The sequence below is a fragment of the Scophthalmus maximus genome, chromosome 8 (assembly GCF_022379125.1).
Source record: "Scophthalmus maximus strain ysfricsl-2021 chromosome 8, ASM2237912v1, whole genome shotgun sequence".
In the NCBI taxonomy this organism is placed as follows: Eukaryota; Metazoa; Chordata; class Actinopteri; order Pleuronectiformes; family Scophthalmidae; genus Scophthalmus; species Scophthalmus maximus.
In genome coordinates, this window is record NC_061522.1 from 7,577,902 (window position 1) to 7,604,519 (window position 26,618).

The 26,618-nt window shown below is 45.1% G+C and overlaps 2 protein-coding genes across 13 annotated transcripts in view; one reads left to right on the top strand and one right to left on the bottom strand.

Annotated features, from left to right (window-relative positions):
• Positions 1-5,978, top strand: part of znf827 (zinc finger protein 827) — a 61,361-nt gene extending 55,383 nt beyond the window's left edge. Inside the window, exon 14 of the mRNA XM_035636205.2 lies at positions 1,435-5,978. Coding sequence (XP_035492098.2) covers positions 1,435-2,464 — 1,030 coding nt within the window. The 3' untranslated portion in view covers positions 2,465-5,978. The remainder of the gene's footprint in view (positions 1-1,434) is intronic.
• mmaa (metabolism of cobalamin associated A) overlaps positions 1-25,932 on the bottom strand; it is a 31,454-nt gene extending 5,522 nt beyond the window's left edge. Inside the window, exons 1-8 of one of the 12 annotated variants that reach the window (XR_007031302.1) lie at positions 25,721-25,916; positions 24,947-25,355; positions 23,977-24,099; positions 23,686-23,856; positions 22,860-22,945; positions 21,677-21,826; positions 7,150-7,333; positions 4,111-4,302 (exon numbers count right to left, since the gene is read on the bottom strand). Coding sequence is in view for 8 of the 12 variants with exons in the window: in XM_047333636.1 (XP_047189592.1) it covers positions 4,178-4,302; positions 7,125-7,329; positions 21,677-21,826; positions 22,860-22,945; positions 23,686-23,856; positions 23,977-24,099; positions 24,947-25,355 (1,269 nt within the window). In the remaining 4 variants the exon portion in view is untranslated. Of the gene's footprint in view, positions 1-4,110; positions 4,303-5,427; positions 7,063-7,124; positions 7,334-18,550; positions 19,568-20,861; positions 21,340-21,676; positions 21,827-22,859; positions 22,946-23,685; positions 23,857-23,976; positions 24,100-24,946; positions 25,356-25,720 lie in introns of those variants that run through there. The other 11 variants (XR_007031301.1, XM_047333636.1, XM_035636201.2 and 8 more) reach the window with 11 other exon arrangements.
• Between the last annotated feature and the right edge of the window lie 686 nt (positions 25,933-26,618).

Below are 26,618 nucleotides of genomic sequence, written 5' to 3' on the forward strand. Positions count from 1 at the left end.
CCTTAAAAGTTAAGAAAGAAATCAACAAATGTAGGGCATCTTGTTCAGATTTCATTTCAAGTAACACAAGCCATGTTTTTGTTTTTGTTTTCGAGTCGTTGTCATAACTCCAATCTGTGCGTGTGCAGAGCCATTGAGTATCACTATGATTCTCGCCTCATCTCGTCATTAAAAAACGAAGATCTGTGTTGGACGTCTTTTTACCTGTGCAGCCATCAGTGGAGTTAGGATGTTCTCAACATGTCTGGAAAAGGTTAGCGTTTCATTGAATGTAAACCAGGAAAGCTGCAAAATAAAAGTTACGCTTACTATTTTATACAAATGCTGTGGAAAACAGACCAAAAAACACACAGGAGGCCTCTTCATAGCCCAAAGATATTCACACAGCAGCTATTAGTCATTAATTTGAGGGCTTGCTTTTAGCCGTAGCGTGCGAGTGAATAAAAGGAAAAGGAGCTTTTGTAACAGTTTAAAAAGTCTCTTCCGTCTGGTGCGAATGTTTTTTGAAGCCAGATTGATTTCTTCAAGCCAGCATTCGAAAGGGAAATAAACAGGTCGCGGCTATTTTAGATTTCTTTTCATTCAACAGAGGAAAGAGATGGAAGAGATGAGTTCTTTTGATATTCTTTATATTAGGAATCTGCCTTTAACTCAACGTCTTTGCTGTATTGTTTATATCTGCACATGTGGGTTATATTTTCCATTCCTCAAGGTTTACGCAGTCTCTTAATTTCTGTAAACCACGTTTCTTTTTCGGAACAAAAGCAGGCAGGTTTAGCCAAAAATTAAACAGTAAAAGTTAATGGATATTAAGGGGCGAATCGCCGCTTACATTTTCTGACCTCAAGTCCAGAACAAGATGTTTTACCGCCCGATCCAGTGTGTACATGTGTATACACTTGAGCAATGTGAAGTGTTTTTATATATGTAGGAGTGTGTAGAAAGGGAGAGAGGGCCTTGACCATTTCGAGGTTTTTCTGAGGTGATTCTGTTCTGCAGGGTTTGTGAAGCGCTTTGGGGCCCAGAGCAGATGAAAGGTGCTATTTAAATGTAAGTGCCACTCCATTCCTTCATTTCCCTTCATGTCCTACTGCTCCACTCCTTTCTCCAGCCTGTCAACCCCCTCCCTCCTAAACACACACACACACACACACACACACACACACACACACACACACACACACACACATATAACTGATCACCTCACTTCTGCCATCATTAAACTGCCACACATACATACCACCATGAGCACACAGAACTGTTCACGATACACACTTTTCCTTTATCTGTCCTTCTCCTCTTCATCATTTTGTGTCATTCAATTTCAAGTTGTGTTAGGTGGTTTTGGTTCATACACTTTGCCAACAACTTTTTTTTGTGTGTTTTGTGTGTCCCTCCCTCCCTCCCTTGCTTCCCTTCTGTTGCACTACCCAGGTGCCCTTTCTGCATCTACTCCACCAATCGTCCAGCGGCCATGGAGTGCCACCTCAAGACGCACTGTAAGATGGAGTACCGCTGCCGCATCTGCCAGGGACTGTGGCCCGACCAGGCCTCATTGGAGGCCCACATGCGCGGGCACCGCCTGGGCAACCACTACAAGTGTGAGCAGTGTGGCTACTTGTCCAAGACGGCCAATAAGCTGATCGAGCATGTGCGTGTGCACACTGGCGAGCGGCCCTTCCACTGCGACCGCTGCTCTTATAGCTGCAAGCGCAAGGACAACCTGAACCTGCACAAGAGGCTGAAGCACGCGCCGCGCCAGACTTTCGGCTGCCGAGAGTGCCCTTTCACCACCACTCACCCTTTTGTCTTCAGCCGCCACCTCAAGAAACACCAGAGTGGAGGAGCGGGGGGACTGGACGAAGGCTTAGGAGGAGGAGGAGGAGATGAGGAGGAGGAGGAAGAAGATGAGGAGGAGGGCGGAGAGGAGGAGCTGCCTTTCGAGGGAACATCGCCAGGGGGTTCGTCGCTGCGGAAGAGCGGGGAGAAGTTCCTGTTCGGCGGAGGAGGAGGAAGCAGTGGAGGGAGTGGGAGTAACAGCCCCCTCATGAGTCTAACAGCATCCCAGGCGCTCCAGTCAGTCGCCCTGTCGTTCACACTGGGCAAGTCCAACCAGTCGGACCCCAGGGGTCCTCTGCGCTGCTTGGTCGGCGCCAACGGCAACGACGCCACCAGAAACCCCAGCGGCGGTCCCTCCCTCTTCCTCCCCGCCCCCCGCCACGTGTTCGAGCAGTACAGCACCTGCGACCGGGCGCACCTGATCCCCCTCACCACCCTGTTCACCCACAACAGCCGCTTCACATTCCACTCGGACCTCCACTCCAGATGGCGGCCCGCCACATCTCCGCTCCTCTTCTCCTCCTCCAACTCAGCCCGCCACTCCCGCTCTTCCCCCTCACCCTCCTCCCACAAACACTCCTTCCTGGCCTACCTGGGACTGATGGAGAGGGCCAAGACTGTTTGACCTCGTCCTCTCCTCACTCGTTCCCTCACTCCTCGGGACGGTGGTGCGAATGACACTTGACCACTTGCAGTGGGGGCAACATCTTTTCCAATCAGACCAGCAGAATAAGCTGGACAAACATATTGAAGAAAAGAAAGAAAAAAGAAAAAAACATTTATAAGAGAAAAAGGCTGTACATGCTAAAAATGCATTTATATCAAAAAGCTGCTTTTCTTATGAGTTCTATCGATTGAATTATTACTACTTCAACTACTACTCTCTATTACCTTTTGTTTTCTGCTTTTAAAAGTCAGAATGACCTGGACCCAGTTTCGTTACCTAAGGAAACTAACGTATCTCAGTTTTATAGATATTTTTCTTTAGTCGTTTGATGAGATAAAAAAGACGAAACAAAACTTGCAAGTGCTACATTTTAGTGCATTTTTGTCTATTGCTATTATGCATCGAAAGAGCATGCCCGTTTTGTGTGTTTCAACTAGCTTTTTCGTCATTAGGAAGCTAAATTGGAGATATCCTGAAGTGTTAGCGGTGCGACAGAACCAATGAAACGGCATGCTTTTCATTGAAAAAGGCACGTTTCCAAAGCAACGCCTCAAACCACGCACTTACCTTATTTATCAATCTTGTACATAGTTTTGTAGCCCCTCCCCTTCCCATCTTTTTGAGTTCTGTTGGTCTTTTGTATAATGGTGAAACCATATTATGCATCGCTGCTGCCTGATTTCACTTCTGTCTCAGAATAAATGTTATTTAAATGGGTTACTAGCTAATTTAAAATTTTGTGTGTAAGCTGCGTAGAACAGGAAAATAAGCTGTGACAATGTAAATATTCAAATCATGCGAATTGAATATATTCAAAATGACCCGAACACGACGAGAAACATACATTCAATTCTAACCGTTTTTTGATTTGAATATAAATGTAGAATCACAAGCAAGAGAAAATCCTCCAGACGACGGATGTGTGGCCGACCAGACGGAAAATATTCATTTGCTTCTGAGACCAAGTGGAGATCAGCAGCAGTTTCACATGCAGAACTATGTGTCACGCACCTGTACGTAGAAGAGGTATATGAGATAACTGTTTTCGTGGAGGTGACCAAGCTCTGGGTAGGCGAGCCTCCCCGCAGCCGGGGTCACCACAGGCCGATTCAATGGTGCTTTTTGGAGCTTTTTGTAATTTTTGTGTACAAAAAAAAGAAGAAAAAAAACCTGTTCCAAAATGACTTGAATGAATGTATTTTTTGTTTTATGTACATGAATAAGAGGCGATGCAGAGGTGTGAACAGGCGTGTCTTCTGTGCTGGCAGAGGCGGGAACGTTTCGAGTGTTTGGTGGCCTTCTGTGTCTTTTTCTTTTGTTTTATTATTTTGTTTTGTTCATTTTTTTTAAAAAAACTTTTTTTACTGAGCCTTTTACATCATAATAAAATGTTTTTCTACTAACATTCATAGAGCACCTATCGGGATAAAGAGCTCCTTCGGGTGCAATGCTGAAGCGAAGCCCTTCACATGTACAGCGTTGTGTTCAATGGCACTGGCTTCAGTCAGAGTGGCTGACATGGTACTGCTTCTTACCCTCCCTCCCTCCCTCCCGTCAACCTTTTGAGTTTTTAATTGCACTTAATGTAGTCACACTTCAAGCCAAAAGCACTTAATCCTTTATTTTCCTTCTTTTTTTTTTTTTATAAAGTGCAAACTTAGAACCACCATGTTACCGTAATGTAAAGACAGTAGTTGCTGGAAATGACTCAATCAAACATCCCTTAGTTTCACGCAGAGGCATTTCTAGCCGTGCAGAAGCGTTCGCCTCCGTCCGGAGACGACCCCGAGGCTCAGCTGAGGAAAAAAGAGAAGGGGGGTGTGAATCTGTGCGACCTCTGACTACAGAGAATAAGGATTGGAGCATTTTTACGCAGCCGCATTCCGCAAACTGAGTCCAATTTATCTTGATTTAAAGGTACATTTTATGCTATATTGCGAGTGGCTGCATTGGACAGTTTCACAGTTGTCCCCATGGGCCGTTGAATTCCATTGTGCTTTTCACTCCAAAACCGGAAGAAAAGAGGTTATTTAAATCCTTAATCTTTCCCTCAGCTGACCCCGGGGGGATTGAGGCGCCGTAGCCTCCGTGGAACATCGGAGAAAGTAAATTAATACAAATTGCATGAATTAGACAGTAGAGGTTGAGATCTCCCTGGGAATTTAAAGTCCCAGGCTAAATTGTGATAGCCAATTTTGCACAGTGCTGCACTTTGTGATCATGAGAATATGTATTTATCCATAAAATACTCGAAGAAAAAAAAGTATGTTTTGTGAGATGGGGCAGCATAGTACAGGCGTTTTATTTTTGAAAAAGCTTTACCCGTTATCGATCGTGCTTGTGTTCCTAAGTGGTCTTCAAGCCGAAATCCCTTATTTGTAAAGGGATTGTTTTGTTCTTTTCTTTGTCGTTTCTATTTGTCTATTTTACTCATGCATTTTTCTTTGAATCATTGTTGCTTTTTGTAATTATTTTTCTACTTAAATCATGTCAGGAAATTTCAAAAGAAATGTTGATTGGACAGGAAACATGAATTGTCAAGACCAAAATGCAACTCGCCGCAGGATGTGATGTTAGGATTGAATCCGTCACGTCCTGCTCCGGAGCCATGCCGCGATTGTCTCCCTCGTTTTACACTGCTGTTTTGATTGCTCCTGTTTTTCTTTTGCTCCGCCGACGCCTGGCACAGTGTCGTCTCCGGAGCGAGGGAAGCATCCCCTCCAGCACACACGCGCTCCTTGTACTATCTGTGTTATCGTTTATACTCTAGTGCCACTTGGTGGATGGAAACCACCTGAGACTTCTGAGAATGAGTCAAACTAATTGTCAGGGTCCAAAAGAAGAAAGCTGAAGAGGAGAGACGAGAAAAAAAGAATGTGTCCGCTCTCTTGACACCTTTCTAAAAATGTCTGCCTTTTGATAAACGTAATCATGAATGGCCCCCCCCCCCCCCCCCCAGTTTGAGTGTTATGTTTAAAAAAATTGTTTCCACTTATTGTTTATTTTTTTGCCCAATCGTAAGCAGCACAGTGACTTCTTTCTAAAAGCTCGACTACCTTTTCGGCACTTCAGAGTATGCATGACATTGCCCCTCGCTCTAGTTCCTCAGCACTTGATTGTGTTTTCAAACTAACTCCCTCAGTTGCATTTAGTCAGCATCGGCCTGCACTGTCCTACAATCAGTTCGCTTTACGTTCGGCTGCAACTTTATGAGTAGAAAAGGCTCAACTCTCTTATCATTTGGCACTTCGTTAAAGATTGGTATGTGCTGTATAAAGCTTTTTTTTATTACTCCATTGTTAAGGCTGTACAGGGTTGTGACGATAAACTGGTAAATAGATCATTTGTACCTTTTTCTTTTTTTTTTGGTTTTGTATCGTTTTTTGGTTGTTTTTTTTGGCATTATTTTATGTTCAACTTGCCAGATTCTAAATGTAACAGGATTTGAAAGTAAAGCTTACATCAGATATTATATCAGCTGTCTGTCTTTTCTGTTTGATCACATTTGTCACTTAGTTGAAACCGCATCACTCCTCAACTTTGAGGAAAAATGAAATATGTTTTCCTCTCAGTTGGCCGTTTCCTCCGAGATGCTCAATGCCTCAACCCTATAAATGAACATGTTAAAAAATTGATTGGCAATTAATTTGCTAATTATTTGTCATTACGGTTGTTTGATGAAGCAAATGCTCTCAAAAATGAACATCTGTTGCTCATATATTTTTTCAACATTTGCCAGACTTAACATTTAATCTATGATGTAAAATTATCATTAGTTGCAGCGCTACCAGAGAGAAACCTCCCAAAATATCACATATCACTTAATCTTAATATATTATGAAACACTGATTCACTTGATTCTTGTCTTTCTGAAGTGTAGTTGAGCAAAATCATCTACGGTCAAGGTCCATTATTGAAAAAAATATCCAATGATTTTTAACAGGTAGGTTTTCGTTTGATGTCGCATCGAACAGGAGCGAACACAGTTCAAGGTTTAGCTTAGTGTATTTTATTTCCTGAGCTTTCAACCTCATCTCAAAGTCTTCATCAGCCGAGGCTCAGTACTTGATTTGGTCTAATGTGTCAGTGTCACATTATTAATATTATTATTATTATCAGCTGATGAAGACATTGGGATGCAGCCATTAAATAATTTTGTCAAATGATCAAAAATGGTCAAACGCTGCTTTGTTTCACATCACAGAAACATTTTGATTTCAATGATCATTTTAGATTCTTGTAATCACTAAAATACATACGGCAGCATGTGGGAAGACACAAGAATACGGGTTGAGACTAAAAAAGATGTAGAGAAAAATCTGAAACAAGCCGATATCATTCGGCAGGGAGACGGTGAAGCGCTGATCAGCTTTTGAGGGACGTGGCGTTGTCTGATTCATAACGGTGCCATCATAACAATAAGCAATCGGACCCGTCGTGGTGCCTAGCCGGTGCTTTTACGAGACCGACGGGAGGGGCTCTCTCTCCCTCTCCTCCCTTGTGTCGTGGTAATGAAAGTTACAGCACGTTCTCGCCCAGCCAAAGGTTGCCTCTGCCTAATGAAAACAGATGAAGCAGAGATAAAGTGTTTGCTGACATTAAGGGACTCATTTATCACCGTTAGCCCCCGAGCTATGGAGCACCTTGGTCTGGAGCTCTCCTTCAGCGGGCCCGGCCTCCCAGCACCCTGGAGGCTCCGCCGCAGCCTTCCAGGCCCGGTGAACGCCTCCATCTCTACCCCTCTCTTTCCCTTTCGTCCGTGGCTCGCAGATAATGTTGCCGTTTCGACGGCTCCACGTACACGACCGCCTCGTTCTCCTGGGCGGGCTGTACAGGTCGGCGAGGAGGAGGAGAAGAAGAAGAAAAAAAAAGAGAGAGTTTCAGGAGGAGCCTTATCAAATGTTAAAAAAAAAAAAAAGGATTGGGCAGAACTTGCAGGAGCTGGATGTTGACCCCTGTGGGGTTCGACAGCCGTCCGAAAAGCCCCATCTCTCCTGCGGAGGGGCCACGTTTTCATCTAGCCGCTCATCTCGCCTGTGTATTAATGAATCTTTTTCGGCTGTGTTTAAAGCTGCTTAATTAAGTTCAAAGCAGCGCTCGGGGCGCCGCGCGCCTGCTCGGCTGACCTCCCTACGAGTGGAAGTGTTGATTAGGAAGTGAAGAGACATGCAGGCACTGCAGGGGATGGCTATTGATTGAAAGGATAAAAGAAAACAAAACCAAAAAAAAAACCTCATTTGGATCTGGTGATTGGAACGTCGCACTGTACACGACGGCGGCTGTTTGTCTTCGTTTTCCTCATCGAGCAACAATAACTCCCCGCCGCGCGCCGACAGTCGGGAGATATTTCTCAACTAAGTGAGGAGTTTCTGTGACGAGGGCGAACGCCGGAGTTTTGCCTCATCCCAATAATGGCCCTTCACCCCGGCCCGGGCTGTCTGCACAATGTCGACCTCTCGACACCGCCTCGCCAAAGTTGGCCGCTGTCGATCGATAGCGTGTTAGCTTTTTGTTTGTAGGTTCAGGCTGCCTTGGCTTTATTACAGCTGCTGGGAGTCATGGGGGAGTCGCGCGCGGCTTTGCGAGAGAGGAGCTCCCTCTTGTTTGCCAAAAGTGTAATCCCGCCGTGACCCGCCGTGACCCTGCCCTGAGAGGAAAGCTGCTTAGACAGAAGTGCGTGTCTGCGGGAGCTCCCAGCTGCCCGGCCTCTCTCTCTCTCTCTCTCTCTCTCTGTCTCTCCTTTTCTCTCTATTTTTCTCACTACGTCAACCTCACTGTTATTTTCTTTTCCCTTCATAGCTCCAGATACATCTTCCCATCACACCAAAAACTCACTCAATGCTCTTCTTTTCTCATCTCCTGTTTACCTCCTCAGTCTTCTCTGCCCTGTCATTTTTACACACACACACACACACACACACACACACACACACACACACACACACACACACACACACACACACACACACACACACACACACACACACACACACACACACACACACACACACACACACACACACACTTCACTCAGCGTCAGTACTTCCAAGACGGCCACCTCCTCCTCCTCCTCCTCCTCCTCCTCCTCCTCGCCACCCCTCCGTCCACCATCGAGGTTTTTAGCCTGTGAAGGAGCCGAGGCCTTTTCGCTAAGTGGAGACAGACCTCCTATTTATTTGCTCCAACAGAGGAAAATAAACACTCCGAGTCCTGCCGTGAACGGCCTTCAGCACGGGGGTGCGGAGCAGGACCACTGGTGCACGGGAAAGAGAAGACGAGGGGAGAAAATGCCCTCTGGAATCGATTTGGCGTGGCTTGGAGCCCGGGCCAGAACAGAACAAGGCTCCGCTGAAGGCCGCTTGTTGATTTTAAAATCTTTACATCAAAAGAAAATTCCATGTTTATTCGGTCCTCAGACGTGTGTTGAAGTTGTGCAAGTCAAAGTGCGAGTCGGAAACAAAGAAAGTGTACTATGTGCGCGCAGCGAAAAAAGGGCGATCAACAAACCGAGGTACAGTGCACCGAGGAGAACGGCGGCGCTGCAGGCGCGTCGGACACGCATGGTGGGACATGTATTTACATGCATGTTTGGTGCCCAGCCCGGGGGGCATGGCATCACTGGCTGCCCGCACCCCCCCCGCCGCGCCAGTTCCCCGCTCTCTAGGGTGAGACATCACTCGGCGGGGGTCAGCGGCAATCTGATTCGGCAAGCACTGTGGGGGGTGTTTGGGGAGGGGAGGGGGGGGGGATTACCCAAAAGTCTCTGGGCCTGGCATATCCAGACTTAGGGCAGTCTGAATCAGCAGGGGGGGGGACAGATCATACCCCCCTGCTGGCTGCTGCTGCCGCAAATATCTAGCTAGTGCTTGGCCACTCCGACTGGATGACAAACACAATATGGAAGAGAGGAGGGAGGAGGAGGAGGAGGAGGAGGAGGGTAATGGGCAGAGCTCTACTTAAGTATGAGCATGTCTTTGAAATAGATAGGACACAAGCCAGCCAACTCCCCAGTTGTCAGGCTCCACTGTTACCATGGCTCTCTGTGACAGACAGCCAGAGGTTACTTGGTTTCTATGGGTAACAGTCGGCGCTGCGCTTCATTCAACGTCTCGCGTGACACCGAGCCTAAAGACGTAAGCCGCCGTTTCTCAGCATCTTACGGGCAACAAATCTCCGCCGCCCAAATTCAACATTTTCATATTGAAACTTCAACACCCACCCTCAAACACACCCTTTGTGAGGACATTCATCCAGCGAGTTTACCAGAATAGCCCAAGGTCAAGCCCAAACTAATCAGGCTCCTCATTCCCCCGGACGGAGCAATGGAGTAGAACACTCACCCCCGGCTGACCCTGGGAGTCTGTTGCAGCGAAAACTGACCAAGAGACCGATTAGTTCAAAGGAAATGGAAATATTATTAATAAACATCTTCTGTGTCATCCATAAAAATTAAAATAGGCAGCTTCAAATCACTAAATGTGTCTTGATGTGAAAAGAAGAGTTTGATGTTCTGGGGACCTTAAGTCTTGCGGGATAATAAGCTCCTTTTAGTCCGTATCCCAAAGACGATTTGTGCCGAGGGTTGATTACAACCTGGTTAGCTCGGCTAATTATCCCCATGCACTTGAGCGTCTAATGATTTCCATGATTCAATTATCCCTAACCGAATTCCTGTCTTCAATCAATTAAAGCCATAGCTGCACACTCATCCATCTTCCAATCAGGGCATCAGGAATCCCTCCATCCATTCTCATTTGTGCAGGGAGTGGGTCACACAAATTAACAGAGATCCATCCATGTCTTTTCATCTTTCTAGCCTCTCCTGGTACTTTCACTTTGTTTCTCTCGGGTGTGGCGAGGTTTATCTTCGTACAGCGTGTCCTCAACCAAACAGGCTGTGGCTGAATATTTTTAACTTTATTATAAATAGGAACAATATGGCTCTCCTGCCACCCTGACCTTTCATCTGCACAAACAACTGCTGTGCTTGTGATCATAACGCATTCTGCAGAGACCTCGTCTAAATACAGTATCCTCTTTTATCTAAATACCTCTTTTGTCCGTCTGTCTTCTCTCCGTTGGTTATTGCGAAACCGGTGTGTTAAGGGGTGTGTGTGTGTGTGTGTGTGGGGGGGGGGGGGGGGGCGGGGGGGGGGGGGGGGGGGGGGGGGGCTCTATTCATCTCTCAAGAACGAACAAGACACACTTTAAAAGATGAAAATGCACACACACAGTTTGGCACCATCTGCTGGAACCATTAGAAACATGTATGATCATTATTTGTATGGATATATTTCTAATAACATTGTTGGAGAAAGGATATTTGTAAAAAAAATATATATATTTTTTTTTTTTAAAGTGAAGGATAAAAAAAACGGGTGGGAAAAAAAAACATCCATGGCCTGAAAACAAGAAACCGCAAATAGTTCCAGTGAGATCAAACACGAACACAAACAACATTTCATGGGTCCGCGATGGCAGCTTGGTTGTTTTCTGACAGAAAAAAACAAAGGCATGTTTGACGGATGGAGGCAGCCTGTTCAGCCGGTTCGCAGTCAAACTAGAGGAAGAAGCAGCAGCACAGAAATGGTTGCCTAGGTGCCCAGATAGTCATTTAACCCTCATTGGTTGAAAGGGAAGCCGAGGGCAGCGCAGCCCTTTTCACATGCTGCTCTTTCCATCCCCATTATCTCCCCCGGTCTCATCCCCGCAACCACCAATATGGCTTCCTTGAAAGGGCTTAGCATTCTTTTAAATGTAAATACCACACTGCGCTCTCTCTGCACAGGCGTGCAGGGATGGAGCTGAAGATTAGGGCCCTAATGTTTCGACGCCACCGCGGCTTTCTCTCTTCGGCAGGATCATTTAATGGCGGCGGCGACTGCGGAGCGTTAGAGGGTGTTTTCTTTTAGTCACATTTAATGTTGGATGAGATCAAACACAAAGAGAAGCCCACCACACACTGCTGTGGCCTTGTCCGAGCGTCCCACTGTGACGGACTCAAAATGGCAACCAGAAAAAAACCAGCGGCCGCAAACTTCAATCTCATCGCCCTCTCCCAGTGTCCGTCGTGTCACTGGGACGCCTCAGATGTCCTCGTTCAGAGGACAGCCTCCACTGTGTCTCTTCTCGGAGCCCCTGGCATTTTTTTTTTCCTTGGATGGCGGCGAGTGTGCATTCCCTGGCACACAATTTTCAACAGCGCTCCCCCCCGGAGTAGCTGGGGAATGGCTATCACAACAATTACGCTGACAGCTCTTTTCTAAAGTGCACTTGATTTATTTGATTTAGCGAAGATTAATGGCGCTCCCTCGGAGCAGGCCTGGCTGAACGAAGGCCCCTACGTGACGCGAGCACAGGTGTACGCCACGGCCAGATAATGGGATTGGCATGGAATGTATGCACACACCCCAACATATGTCTACATAAACTCACAAATCATCTCTGAGCATGTTTAATTTGACAAAAGCCTAAGCCTGTTGTTTTTTTTCCCTCTCTTTTTTTCCCCTAGTTACCCCCCGAAGTGACAGATTCAATGCTCCCGGTCGTACATTAGCTTTTCAGATGATCACAGCAGACGTATATCAGAAAACAGAGCAGACACACTATTATGTTAGAATCTGGTCCAATCGAGCTCAAGTGTCATGTTATGTGTGTGCACGATGTGTAACAAAATATGAAGTTAAGATCTTATTTTTTATTGTTTCATGTTTGAAAATGCTGAATTCCTGCCAAAATGCTAAGTAATTTTCAAAACACAGTCAATATACTTTTTACTTACTTTACTTTTTTTTAAATACACAGACCATGCGCAGACTAAACTTGAAGGTGAAATTACAAAAGTGAAAATGTTTGAACTTAATGGTGCAGATTTTCTCTCGTTTTCTAATAATTTTTTCCATGGTCATTTTCTCGATGTCAAGGTTCCCACAGACCCATTTAGCAAAATCTGTCAAAATCAAGCAAGAACAGGATTAGGCTGGATTCATGCAACATCCAAAACAATCTCATTGTGCTGCGCTGCACGGTTCCTCGCCCAGTTTGCCAATCGGCCTCGTATTAGCAAATTTGAGAGACGCTTTAATAAAAGTGAAAAAGTTTGACTCGTTTGCTACAATATGTGTATTTCAGTCTTGGGTCGTTCGTGGATATTGTTGCAATACTCAATTTTGGATTCTTGGGACTTATATCCCTTTTATTGACAGTATGGTCTTAGAAATATATATCTATATATATATATATATAAAGATATATTATTTTTGTGGTCATCTGACCATAATTTACAGGATCTATGAATGTATTAGCACGTTCTTGTTCATAAATTTGATGTTGTCGGGGTCGTACTGCCTCCGCCTCACCTGTCGGACGTTCAAATACTTTTCAGTCTAAAAAGTTCTTTTCATGTTAAGATAAAGCGGTCTGGAAATCACTAAGGCTTGCTTTTTGTTTTGTTTTGTTTTGAACCGGATTTCATTCTAGCATTGGCAGCCCAGATTTTTTAAATATCAAGATAGATTCAAAATAAAAGTGGTTTGGCTTAGGCTCGAGTTATTATTTATTATTTTTAAGTCTTTGCACTGTCTGCCTAAATGATTTCATTTTAGTGTTGGCGACACTGAACTTCTACACTATCAACATCAGTTACATTTTTTCCTACATATGCTGCAATAGCTTTCATCTTTTTTCACTGTTTCACACAGAGACACAAAAACTGTATGGAGACAGGAACGTTCCTAGAAGTTGCTGCTAGAGGGAGACACCTGCCCCTCCACTGTGTGCCAGAGAGCTCTTCGTTTGGCCGGCTGGCAGACAGTTGCCAGGCCAGCGGTCCGGTACGGTCCAGTGAGGTTGGCACTGACGCCTGCCCATCTGCCCGAGTTGACACGTTTGCTCCCACGCCACTTGTCCAGGAGGACGAAATGTGCGGCGGTGTCCTGGCAAAGTTCCCTGAAATGTCAACCTGGCGTGACAAACCCCTGCCGGCCCCTTGGCCCCTCGCAGGCCCGGTAATGTGGGGCATCGCCCTGGATCGGACGAGGAGCCAGGAACATGCCACGGTAACAAAAACTGCTGATCGACTGCCGGGGCGCCACCATCTTGTCCGGGGTGGAGGGAGCTTGTTCGGTCAGGTAGAGGATCCCTGTTCTCATTACTGGCCCTGAACCTAACAAAACTTGGCTATTCATTAGTTGATAGAGGGCAGCTGGATAGAGGAGAGATAGAGCCGGAAAAACACGCCCGGACCCTCGGCTGAGGCGATCGCGTCCCATTAAAAATGTGTTATAAATGAGAGAAACCATTTGTCTCCTCTCACAAGCCAAAAACAAAGGATGCGGAAGACAAATAACACACGGAACATATTTTCTCTTGTGTGAGCAGATGGTCGTGGAGGTGCTGTGAGGGTCCGACGTTGGCTGACTCTGTCCCGCAGTCCCCTCAGGGCGGCAACTGTGAGTGGTCATTAACACGGGGAGCAGGCCATGCCAGGAGAGAGAGGAGTCGAGCTGTAGTTAACAGCCACTATCCACTTAAATCCTGCTCCTCTGTGCTAAACAGGAACAGCTACAGCATTTCTACTTGTTGCCATGGCTGTTAGGGCAACACATCATGTAAGACCTTTAGAAGAAAAGAAAAAAAGACATTGTTTTGCGAGCACAAAGGAACAGAATGGGTGGAGGTGTGGATCTACTCCACTGCGCCTCATCACTCACTCTTTCTGAACCTAAGGTTATGGCCAGGGCTGTCTGGCAGTTATCCATACACAGCAAATCATGACTTTTTTATGTGTGTGTGTGTGTGTGTGTGTGTGTGTGTGTGTGTGTGTGTGTGTGTGTGTGTGTGTGTGTGTGTGTGTGTGTGTGTGTGTGTGCGCGCGCACAGTGGAGCTGTGGACAGGTATGACAAGCTGACCTCCACATGTTACCGTGGAGAGTGTGTGGCCCAGTGTTACCTGTCACAACACGGGCCGCCCGGAGCCCCAGAGCACCAGCTTGACCAGGCCACTGGGCAGCAAGAAATAATAGAGACTGGCAACGGGGCAATGAGGGGTCACGCAGAGGGAGAGGGGAGAGAGGAGGGAGAGGAGGGAGGGGAGGGAGAGGAGGGAGGGGAGGGGGGGCAGGGACGCATGACAGGAGGACTGGTAGAGGGATGAAAGCAGGGGGAGAAGAGAGGAAAGAGAAATCGAGGAGAGCGGTGAGGATAATGATGTGGGAGCAAGTGGGTCAATCAAGGAGCAAAGAGAGGAAGATAAAAGAGAGCAAAGTAAGGAAGGTGGCTGCTGATCTCGCTGCACATTACCGTCTCCAGCCTCTGAAGACAGCTGTAAATTATGCGTAAAGGCAGCGAGGGGAGAGGAGAGAAAAAATAGGACTCCTCGAGTTCCCGCCGTCTGTCAGACGACCTCAGAAAAGACCAGAGAAAAGACGCCTCCGTTTTTTAACAAGACGCCGACCGGCTCACATCATCCCCCCCCGCCCCCCTTTTGTTTTCAAGTCCAGTTTATCTTTTGTGAGTAATACGCTGGAGCGTCCTCGAGGTGCAGCCACTCGCCCGCAGAGACGGAACAGCTGCATTCACTTAGGCATGGCTTGGCCGGCAATTAAAGTGCCGGATTAAGAGTGATTGCGTTTTGTGTCCTGAGGAGGCGCTGCCTGCCATCTTGAGAGGCCTCATTAACATGGCTGCCGTGGGGCTGTGCCGAGCACTGCCACAGGCAGTTAAAAAATAATGGAGACATTATCAACCTTAATGTCTTGTACCTGGAGTGGAGAAGATTTTATAATCACTATTGTGATGGGCCACGGGCTGCCAGTTGTGCAAAAAGGGAAAGGTTGGATGAAGATAACCCTTTCTCTGACCAGACCCCTGTGTGTTTTTTTTGATCAGCCACTGCACGTGGGGAGTCGGAGCAGCTGGATTTCATTAATTGAGTGCTGGCAGCGCTCGGCTCTGGCGGCAGGGGTGAGTCACACTGTTCGGATTGGTCTCTCTCTCCCTGATATCATCTTCCAACCATAACTACAAATAATTATTCACTCAAATCCATTACTGGAGGTCAATCAAGTTCCCCAATCAGTTCTAAAGTCCAATTACTGGCGTCAAGGCTCTGTTCGCGCTCCCCTGCAGTTGGCGGCCGGGCCAACGGGCCGCCCAGTAAATTACACATAGCAAACAGTGGAGTGTGCATGTGTGGGAGAGCGAGTCTCCTCAGGTGGGTAATAAAGCAAGAGGTACATTCTGGCCCTCCTGGGGCATTCTGACCGCACCGTCCATGCAGACTTCACCAGGTTAAATAGAATTAACCCTTGCATCGAGACACACTCCGAATGCCAACCGCGTCTCATCACCCGACAGGCCTGAGAGCACGCGGCATGCACAGTGCAGCCCGGTATTAACATCCAACGCAGCAGTGGATATAATAAGACATGTCGCCATAAGGGTCTTCTTATAAAGAGGCTGCACAGTGACCCATCAGAGCGGCATAATGAGTAGGGTGTTACATCTGGCGCGCACACACACACACACACACACGCACACGCACACACACACGCACACACGCAGGGCTTCGTTGCTGCTCTCCAACCCCATTAGTGTGTGGCTCCTTGTATCGTTTTGCAGCCGTCTTGAAAGTGAGCCCCGAGCCTGGAGGAAATGCTTCTCACACACTCATCTGTCACTACAGAGAGACAGCAGTGCAGCCAGCCGAGCCGGAGCGGCTGGGTGGGCAACAAGGCAGCATGTGTGTTTGTGTGTGTGTGTGTGTGTGTGTGTGTGTGTGTGACAGGGGATGGATGGCTTGCATGTATGTACAAGATGTGTAAGAGGAGCAGGACTCGTGTCCATGTATGCGAGTGTGGCGGTATGTGCTTGTGGGTTGAGGACCGGAGCAAACAGCAGGGACGGGTTGAGACTTTGTGGATCAGCAGCCCATGACCAGTTGTCACACTACACACACACACACACGCGCAGCCCCCACAACAGCCTGGTGGGAGGGCTAGTCTGACATTTCCCTCAGTGGCAGCCTTCCCTCACGCTCTGATCTGACCAGAAAACAACCAAACTGCAACACGACAGAACCAACAAGGGGAGCACGGATGCCTGTCCGTGCTACGACGCTGTACGCCTGTTTTCCTTACTGATTTTTTGCAGCAGCCCCCATTTTTCAGTGCTCGGTGCAGACTTTGGGGTTTTTGAAGGGGGGGGGAAGCTGAGATTTGGACAGCAAGTACATCAGGATGAGGGCACCGGTTTTCTTTGTCCCGAGCCAGGAAAGCAACTGACTTGAGACTGCTGACACAAAGAGAGACTGTCAGTGTAAGCTCCTCAATTAAACATGAAAAAAAACCTCATCAAAGAGCCAGTCTCTGTCCTCTTGCTTACATTCAAGAGATCCAGTGAAATGCTAAACACATGTGGATGGGCTCTGTGTTTAGGCTAAAATGGCCGAACACGATCCAGCAGCATTTGAGTTAATCTTCCTCAGTGAAACCGCATGGTGTTGTTTACACTGGAGACAACTGTGTGTATGTATATGCGTGTATGTAAATGCGTGTGTATATGCGCGCATGAGTGTGTGTGCGCGCTGCAGAACTCACTGTTCCCTTTTTCGCAAAAGCCAGAGCAGTTACAGTGTGTATGCGTTTGTGTCAGCATGATGGAGGAGAAGGGTGTTACTCAGACCTAATGAATCCATCTGCATTCAAGGGGCATTCTTCCTCTTGTACGCAGGCGGGAGCAAACGAGCGGCGACCTGGGAGCCCGTCCAGTGTTGGTTGGCGGGTGGGGTTGGGTGGCTGTGGGCTCGGGCTCAGTATTCCCAAAGCAGACAGAACAAGGATAAGCGTGGATTAGTATTAAATTTACATTCACATTTTTCCCCCTCCCGCTTGAAATATAGGCTATTTTCAGAGAGAGGGGTTGAGGTTGAAAGCTGGACAGTCACACACCCACCCCCTCCTGTCCTGTACTGTACGGAGCGTCGCAGCGCAGTTTTTTTATTCTTTTTTTGAAGCGACGACTGAGATTGGGCAGAGGAGGGTTTGGCACCGAGGGCGAGGAGGACCACAGTACAGCCTGTGCTCAGGGAGAGTGGCAGCCACTGATGTCCTCACCTCCAAGTGACCTGACACCCTAGGCAACCTCAATGAAGAATGGATGGAGGGCAGGAGGCGGGGGCATTACGAGGGGTGGACTGATTGGCACTGAGGGCCCACTCGTTAGGATAATGAATCCAGGGCAGAGTGGGATTAGGGAGACCTCTAGTGGCCGAAGAGAGTGAGAACATCCTGAACAATATATACTTAATATAATGAAAAATCCAAAAGCTACTTTCCAACAGTGACCGTAAAAGAGTTCAAGACCTTTATTGCGTCTTAATTTTTATCTGCATTAAATGTAATTGCATCAAAATTCTCTTTAGATGATATTTTATGACGCATAAAATTAATTGTCTGCCAAGTCATTTTTCTGACATTGTAAACACAAATTTAAAACTATTTTGTGTGTACTGGATTATATTCTTTATACTTATTAGCAGCACCAAGGAGATTATATTTGGTTCACGTTTGTATGTTTGTTTGTTAAAATAAATCTACAATTTTTAACAACTGATGAATTAATTTTTAACTATTTTGAAAATATTCACAGGTCCCAAAAAGAGAAATGTGGCGAGTCATCTATTGCTTTTCCTTAAAAAAAAAAAATATATATATATATATATATATATATATATTGATTATCTATTTTTATTTTTACAGATTTATTGTTAATGCAATGACTGTGTTGAGTAGATTATACAATCTTATGCTACTGATACTCAGGCCTGAATAAAGCTGCAGCGAAGTTATGACTATGTGACTTCTTTGTCTTTTGATCTCTGGTGGTGTTGAGGAGTGCAGTGCTTTATGAAGGTAATTCTAAAAATATTAAAGTGTGTTTCTGACAAATCCCAGGACTAATAAGTTACATTATTCAGCCCCCCTAGTCCCCCCCCCCCCCTTCATATCAGGAGAAAACACAAGGAGAGAGAAAGATGAGCTCAACTGCACTGACAGATTCAATGTTATTCACTTATCATTTAAGATTCACATCACACTTAACATATGATTCCACTCAGAAATATATATCAATGTCAACAGCAGTTCAACAATAGAAACAAGCGACTGAACAAATCTTATTGCTCCAAACCGTATCCTCTCATCTTTTCTTTGTATCAATGATCAATGATAGATCTGTGGGCAAAAGTTCCAGATGCTTATCACAGATCATACTTTCACAACAGTATTTGTCATGTCATTATTAATGGCCAGAACAGCTTCTGATTCTTAAGACACTGTTCGTGAAAATGATCAGTATTATTGTGCTCACTGTAACAAGGCCTCTGCAATCCTCCGTATGTACCAATTCAGCACTTATCCAACCTGTTCATGAAGGCTGTAGTGTTCTTGTCCAACACCGTCCCAGTTTCTTTTACAGTTTTACAGATGTGAATGTCTTGAACCTCAAGGTGAGACATGAAGACCGTCAGCTGAGCCAGGCCTCTCCTGATTTGGATTAAAGCGAGCTGAAACTGAGTGTCTGTGGAACTGGTGACTTCGGCCTCGGGTGTTTTAAACTTAAAATGAAGTGTAAAAAGAGCAGCGCTGCTTCTTTTTGTGCAAACCACAGGGTCAAAGTCACATCATCTTATTCTGTCCTGGGGTTTTGGGGTTTTTATTTGGCCACTGCGTGGCCCTGATGAGCCTAACATAGATCCAGTCCCACTGTTTACTATGAAGACGGCGACGCAAAGTCTTTCAGAAGCAGGTCAGCAGCCAGGCCTGGGGAGATGGCCCCGTTGGTGACCCGCTCCTCGAGGTGGGGTAGAGCCTCTCTGACACTGGGGTGATTTTGGAAATGGCGGAGGACATTCTCCTGGATCAGACTCCACATCCACACCTTCTGCTGGGCCCTCCTCCGGCCCTGCAGCTCGCCGCTGGCTAACATGGCGTCCCGGTATGACTCCAACTCGGCCCAGACCTCCGGGATGCCCTCACCGGTGTGAGAGGAGGCGCGCACCACCTGAGGAGGTAGTTAGGGGAGGGAGGGTGCGGGATGCATGTGTGAAAAGCTAGGCGGTTGTCCTGACAATTCGACTGCTCAGCCTGATGATGTCACCAAAGGCACAACAACCCACCTCTCTGCCATCCTTGGAAATTTCTTAATCTCAGCAATTTGACAAATTTGAAACTTCTATGACAAAAACAATTAATACAAGGAAAACTGTTTTTTCCTGTCAAAAATATTATTGGCCAAAAGCATAAAACTTTGGATAGAGGTATTGGTAGGTTGAAAGATTTTTGTGAAATATTGTTTCAGCTTAAGGAGCAAAGTTGCTGCTCTGATCTTTAAGATTTGTTGGATGCATCTCCATCCTGTAGGAAGTGTTTTCATCTCCCCATCAGACCTCATTCACGTAAGTAATCTAAGGGTAAATGTAGTTTTAGTGTTTCATTCTTGAAAAAGTGATTTTTTGTTCTTTTTCAGAGGTTGTTAACGATTCAAGAACATGCATGATGAAATCAAGGGCAATGTTCAAATTCAAAGACGACGAAATGTCTGCGTCTCAGATTTACAGGAACAAAAGAAAAAATCAGTACAGTCACACATGCAGTTAGGACCCCATATTAAAGTTAACCTTGTGTTAACTAATCATTTCATTACACACTAGTGAATAAAAAGGGTTTGGAGGAAGAGAGACAAGAAGAACAAACCTCACAGACTCTACAATCTCCAGACTGCAAATGTGTAATGAAATGACTTATGTCACTGGGAAATAATTTGTCATCAAATGCCACTCGGAAAAGTTGAAAGTGACAGGCTGGTAAATATTGGAGGCCTGTGATCAACAGCCAATTACGACTTCTCTAATTACTACATCAAGATAATAATTTTGCAAGGATTGAATTTGAGTATGATGCAAAAGCAGGAAATTTAATTTGAGACTAACCGTTATTGGAGTGTTTACTATTTATCTATGGGGCTAATAAACCCCCAACTCCCAACTCCAAAAATAAAACCTACCTCTACTAGTGTGTTGCCATGCACATAGTTTTGGCTTTATTTGAGGCTTTATAAAGTCCTGGCTGCAAGTGCATTGAACTTGAAGAGAAGACGATAAAAAGCGGCTAGGGAAAAAATAAATATATATATTTATATATTGTAGAGGAATAACAAAAATCAGGGCAACAGACAAAATGTCTGAGAAAAAAAAAGCTACCCCAGTGTCACAGCAGAGATTTCCAGCTAAGCTGCCTTTTCTGTGATTATGTGCAATTTGTGCAACAAAATAAACAAGGAATACTCATACTCAATGTTAACTTGATGATTGACAATTTGTAATTGACACTTCTTGGAACTTCATAAATCTAATATTCAATTAATTATTAGACAAAGTGTTCTGCAATTTATTTGTTCTGGTTAATTGTTAGTTGTTAGTTGTTGTTGTTTTTTTCCGTGTTATCAATCACGCAGACGTTGACTATGACATTCATGTTTTGTTTTCATGCAGAGCTAGATTGAGAGAGAAAAGAAAAATGAAAAAGAGGCTAAATCAGCGGGTAAGAAGGAAAGAATGAATTGCGGAAGAGGCAGTGAGAGCAGCCTGATGGCTTTTATACGAGTGTGCAGGCTTAAAATGAGCTAAACTCATGACACAGCAGCCGAGTGGTCCAGAGCAGCAGGAGTCAGGGGTGGAGGTGAGTGTGAGGAGGGCTGGGGGTGAGGGTGAGTAGGGGTGGGAGGAGGGGATGTTCCCTGGCAGCTTGCTCACTGGGCAGATGCTGCATCAGGGGCTGGACAAACAAAGGGAAGGGGGCCAGGCGAGCAGGTGGGTGAGCTGGGACGTGCAGGGAGTGAGACACTGCCGCACTGACACCATGATGCTATCATGGTTTCACATCATCACCATCATTATCAACACCCCCCCCCCCCCTCTTCCAGATCAGCTGAACTCACGGTGGGATAGCTTGTTTGGGTTCACAAGGCAGCTGTGGTTGCCCAGTGGGTCCAATGTTGAACAGTTGTCAGTTTTGGTTTTTTTGGCTCCCTCCCTCACTACACTGTCTGTTAACATATAGACAAGTAGACGGGCATAATCACTCACACCACACATACACAACACACACTGACCTTGGGGTTCCAGGACTTGGACTGTCTCCTGAGCAGCTTGAGTGCGCTGGTGTATTCAGTCTGGATCCTCCTGGCCGGCACCAACAGGTCTCCGTCCGACTTCGTCACAACCACCAAGTCAGCCCTCTCGATGATACCCCTCTTGATGCCCTGCACAGAGATTTTGGCATCAGAGAGTAATTCACTTCACTACAAAACACTAAATAAATCTGACTTCCAGTCGCCCCCTCATCTGCTGAGGGATCTCTCTTCGCCGAGTAATGGATGGATGTAGTTGTCTGTTTTTTTGGCTTCAAGTAAAATCACCTCTGACTGATGCAAAAAAAAAAAAAGAGTAGTTGAACTTTTTGTGACAGTTATTCATTTATTTATTTATTTTACTGCCTTTCTCCTGATGAAACGTGGTTTCTGCTCAGGTTTTTGTATCTGGCTGACGAATGAAGGCTGGAGGAGATATTAATATTGTTTAATATTGTTGGCGTTGTAATGATGGTTCATGATGTTACACTGTACTTGAATGCAACGGAATGTAATTGCCACACAGTTGCATTCTTCCTCAGGAAGTGTTAAATATTTCTACTTCCAGTCTGAATAACATTTTTGTGTTTCGATGGCAACATGTTTGATGCAAGATATAATTACACTAATTAAAACAAATGCCACTTGAGGCGCTTAATCACCATAATCACCATAATATCAATCCTAATGACTTAGGCTAACTGAGTAATTAATTTTTGCTAATTAATAAATTGATTAGCATATAGTTTTTGTCAACATACTTATCTTTACATAAAACCTGGACACAGAAATCAGCTTCTCCTCAATAACTTCAATTTGTAAATGCATTAATGCAGCGAGGCGATTCAAAATGTAGATTAGCTCATTTATTTACATTATTAATTACACAATAATGCTTATATTCACAATTAATCATATTTAATGTCATTTTCAGTGAATCTGTCGTGTCACAATTAAGAAACTGAAACAAAACTGCTCATGGATGTATAACGTAGTACTATGGAGTTACCATATTTACATGACCAATGCTTACTATTACTGGGCATTCTCTACACACCTACAGCAGAGTAGCACAGAATTATCGAAATATAGATTCAAGGTGCTAAAACCAACTTCCTGACCTGACAGATTGGCACTGGTGGTGCTGCAGATGTTGTTCACTGACCTGGAGTTCATCGCCCCCTGCTGGTGGAATCAGCAGCACAAACATGTCAACCATGTCAGCCACCGCAAACTCTGACTGGCCCACACCTGGAAACACGGGCAGATGATTTTATATATTCACAACGGACCATTACCCAGAAATGTAATGCAGATTTTTACAAAAAACTAGAAGGGGGCACCAGACCGAATATTGTATCATAAAATGACATGAATAGTTGACCAGCATAATTTGACACAATAAAAGTAGTTCAGGGAAAGTAAGATTGTTGTTGGTTCGGACATGTTAGAAAAATGCTTTTGATTAATTATGAGCGTTAACAGTCTTCACAGGGAATAAATTCTTGCCTATGACATACAACCAAGGTGTCTGATGAGGAGCAGCCGGTGTCAGACTTCAACACTTATTTATGGTAAAACTGTTTCTGTGGCAACAAGATTGAAAAATGACCTGCAACACCATATTCACAGATTTAATACTTAACTTTGATACTTAACTTTTTTCCATTTTATTCTGCAACTTAATGAAGGCAGTGGAAGTAAATCTTAACACTGCTAAGTAAGTGTATGGGGTTTGTTTGTCTCTTTGTTTTACTTAGAGTTGTTCACTCTTATTGGATCTCTTAAGATTATTATTGATGCCAGGTAGGACAGGACCTTAGTATTTTTGCATTAATATGTAGCTGGTTATGAAAACAATCAGATACAAGGTTGTCATCTGTAAAAAAAAAAATATTTATCAAACAGATAAGGAAAGTGTGAAAAGTAGATTTAATTAAAAGAAAATTCAAACTCAAACCCAGTTTGAGATTCATATTCCGGTGTCTTACCTACAGTCTCTACAAGGACAATGTCATATCCTGCCCCCTCACAGAGAACGATGGCCTCATTGGTCGTCCTGGTGACTCCACCGAGTGTTCCAGAGGTCGGCGACGGTCTGATGAAAGCATTCATGTCCCTGGAGAGTTCAGTCATTCGAGTCTTATCGCCCATCAGAGACCCTGCAGCAACACATTGTTTTGGGGCAGCATTGGTGCTATTGACTGTATAGGCAGCATCCCAATTATTTCAAAACATAAACAACATGGTCAATGGCATTTTTTGTCGGTCTCAGATGCTACCTCCTGTTGTGCAGGAGGACGGGTCCACGGCCAGCACTGATACTTTATGTCCACGTCCTGTCAACATCTTCCCCACCACCTCGATGAAGGACGACTTCCCTGCACCAGGAGGACCCGACAGACCTGAGAAATCAACAGAGAAAATATGGCACCAAGGACTGTTGTCAATAAAAATATGTCGTCCCCCCCCAACACCATTAAACTGCCAGATTCTGACCCCAACATGTGCCTTTTTGTTTTATGCACCATTTAGGATGAACTCTTACTACTCTGAAGTCTCCAAGATCATATTTTTCTCCTCTACTCTGATGTTTTGTGTGAACATTAACTGAAGCCGACCTGTACCTGGTGTGAGTTTATGCATTGTGCACTGCCGCCATGCAATTGGCTTATTGAATAAGCGCACGTTCCCAACAAAGTGGGAACGTGAGTATAGTGAGATAGTGAGTATCAAACCTACATTGTCAGTGTAAAACCATAAGCCTTGCCTGACAAAGACCCAACTGTGAGAACCAACGATTATTTTCATAATCGATTAATGTGTTGATCATTTTCTCGATTAATCGATTAGTTGTCTGGTACATTAAATGTCATAAAATTGTTAATAAATAAATAAATAAATTGATCGTGTTTCACAAACACCAAGATCATGTTTTTTCCACACACCAAAGATATTCAGTTCACTGTCTTAGAGGAGCAAAGAAACCAGAAAATATTCACGTTTAAGAAGCTAAAATCATAGAATATTGACTTTTTTTCCATAAAAACTACTTGAACCGATTAATCAATTATCAAAGTAGTTGCCGATTAATTTAGTACATGATTACTAGTCTATTAATCAATTAACTTTTGCAGCTCTGAAAAATATATATCATGTAGATGAGAGGAAAATCTAAATATTCAGTGTCTGATCAAACACTGTCTCCTTAGTCTTCACTTTTCAATTAATACAGACACTGAACCCACCCACCTACTCTGAAGGCCACCGGCTTCCCACCATTGCGACCCTCCTGCACCGTCCTGTGGGCCAGCACCCTCTGCAGCAGCACCTGCGCCAGCTCCTTCTTCCTGGGGTGCTGCGTCTCCACCAGAGTGATGGACTCGGCCAGCGACGCCCGCTGTCCCCCGACCAGTCCCTCGTACAGTTTCGTCAGCAGTCTCTGCTCGGGGCCGCTCAGGTCCCGCATGTGCTGCTGCCGCTGCTGGCTGAGGGCTGCGGTGCTCACACGCCGGCCGTGCTGGCAGCTGTGACCCAGGGTGGTGGTGATGGTGCTCTGGTGGGAACGGGGGGGGTGGTGGGAACTGGTGGAGACCCTTCGGTGGATGAAGCGGAGGAGGGAGAGGCCGGACCGCCCCGTGCTGTGGCAGATGTGGGGCATCTAGGGAGGAGGAACCGACATGTTACATCAGTGTTTCCCCTACCACTGAATTGGGGGGGGCGCCCCAATTTTTCTTTTTATCGTACTTAACATATAATGCCATGCAGAAGTCATTGAAGGTCACTTCCCTTATACACCTTATTCCTGCATAAAAGATTGCCCCCCCCCCCAACCAGTAAACCTAGGGGAAACCCTGTACATGTTAGCTTCAGTGTTTTTTTAGGCTCATGATGACGAACAAAATGGAAGAGAGCAAACGGAATTATGAGACGAATAACTTCACAGTCTCTTAATCACGTGCTAACAGAGAAGTCGGGTGTTGTTGGCTGTGACACGAGCTGAACAACAAACGGTTAGGAACTCACCTTTGACTTGTTTCAACACGAGCACAAAAGAAAAACCCCGTCAACTTCCACCGACAGTCGGTCTGACGCTCACGATGAAAGTACAAGTACAGTTGTCACAGATAAAAACCGGCAAACAATTTAAACAAATCGTGCATTACCGCTGACCTCGTACACGCTACCCGTACTTCCCCGGACATGTTACATATCAACGGGTGTTTCATTCATTCTCTTCCGTTTCCGCTGACGCACGGCAACGCCCCCGACAAATAGTTCCGTCCGTTTTTGTTTTTTTACTGACATTTAATGTGTTTAAACTCCGTAAAAATAAAGAAAATGTATGTCAAATGTAAAATACAGTAGGGTTAAAGATTTTTTTATTTTGTTTAAATGAGTGGAACTGTAAGAGTGATTTATAAGAAGTATTCCGTAAATCGTCAAATGAAAAGCTAAAGTAGTCAGGTCTAACCAGCAGAGGGCAGCAGAGGTTCATTTTCGCATCCTTTGTGAAACTACAGGCTGGTTCTTCGATTTGACCTGAGCCAAACCTGTTAATTAAGTTCATTCAAAGAATAAAAAGGGTTAGATTTTCCAGGAAATTAATAAATTGTGAATTTAGGTAAATTTTCAGGAAAGTCCAGTTTTGCCCAAGCTAAGGGGCCGGGGTCGGCAAAAGGGTTACCGGATTAATCCACATATTTGGGCAAAAAGGTTAGGTGGCTATTTTCCACCACTGGTTACAAGTTGTGATACTCATCAATACTGTTTGCAGGCATCCAGTGCATTCTTTATTCATATTTTCAGTCATGAAAAGGTACAATGACCATGGAATATTTGAGTTACAACTTGACTTTTCATATAATAATAATATAATAATATTTAAAGTTTGGATCTTCCCTTTTGAATTCTAATCAGCAAG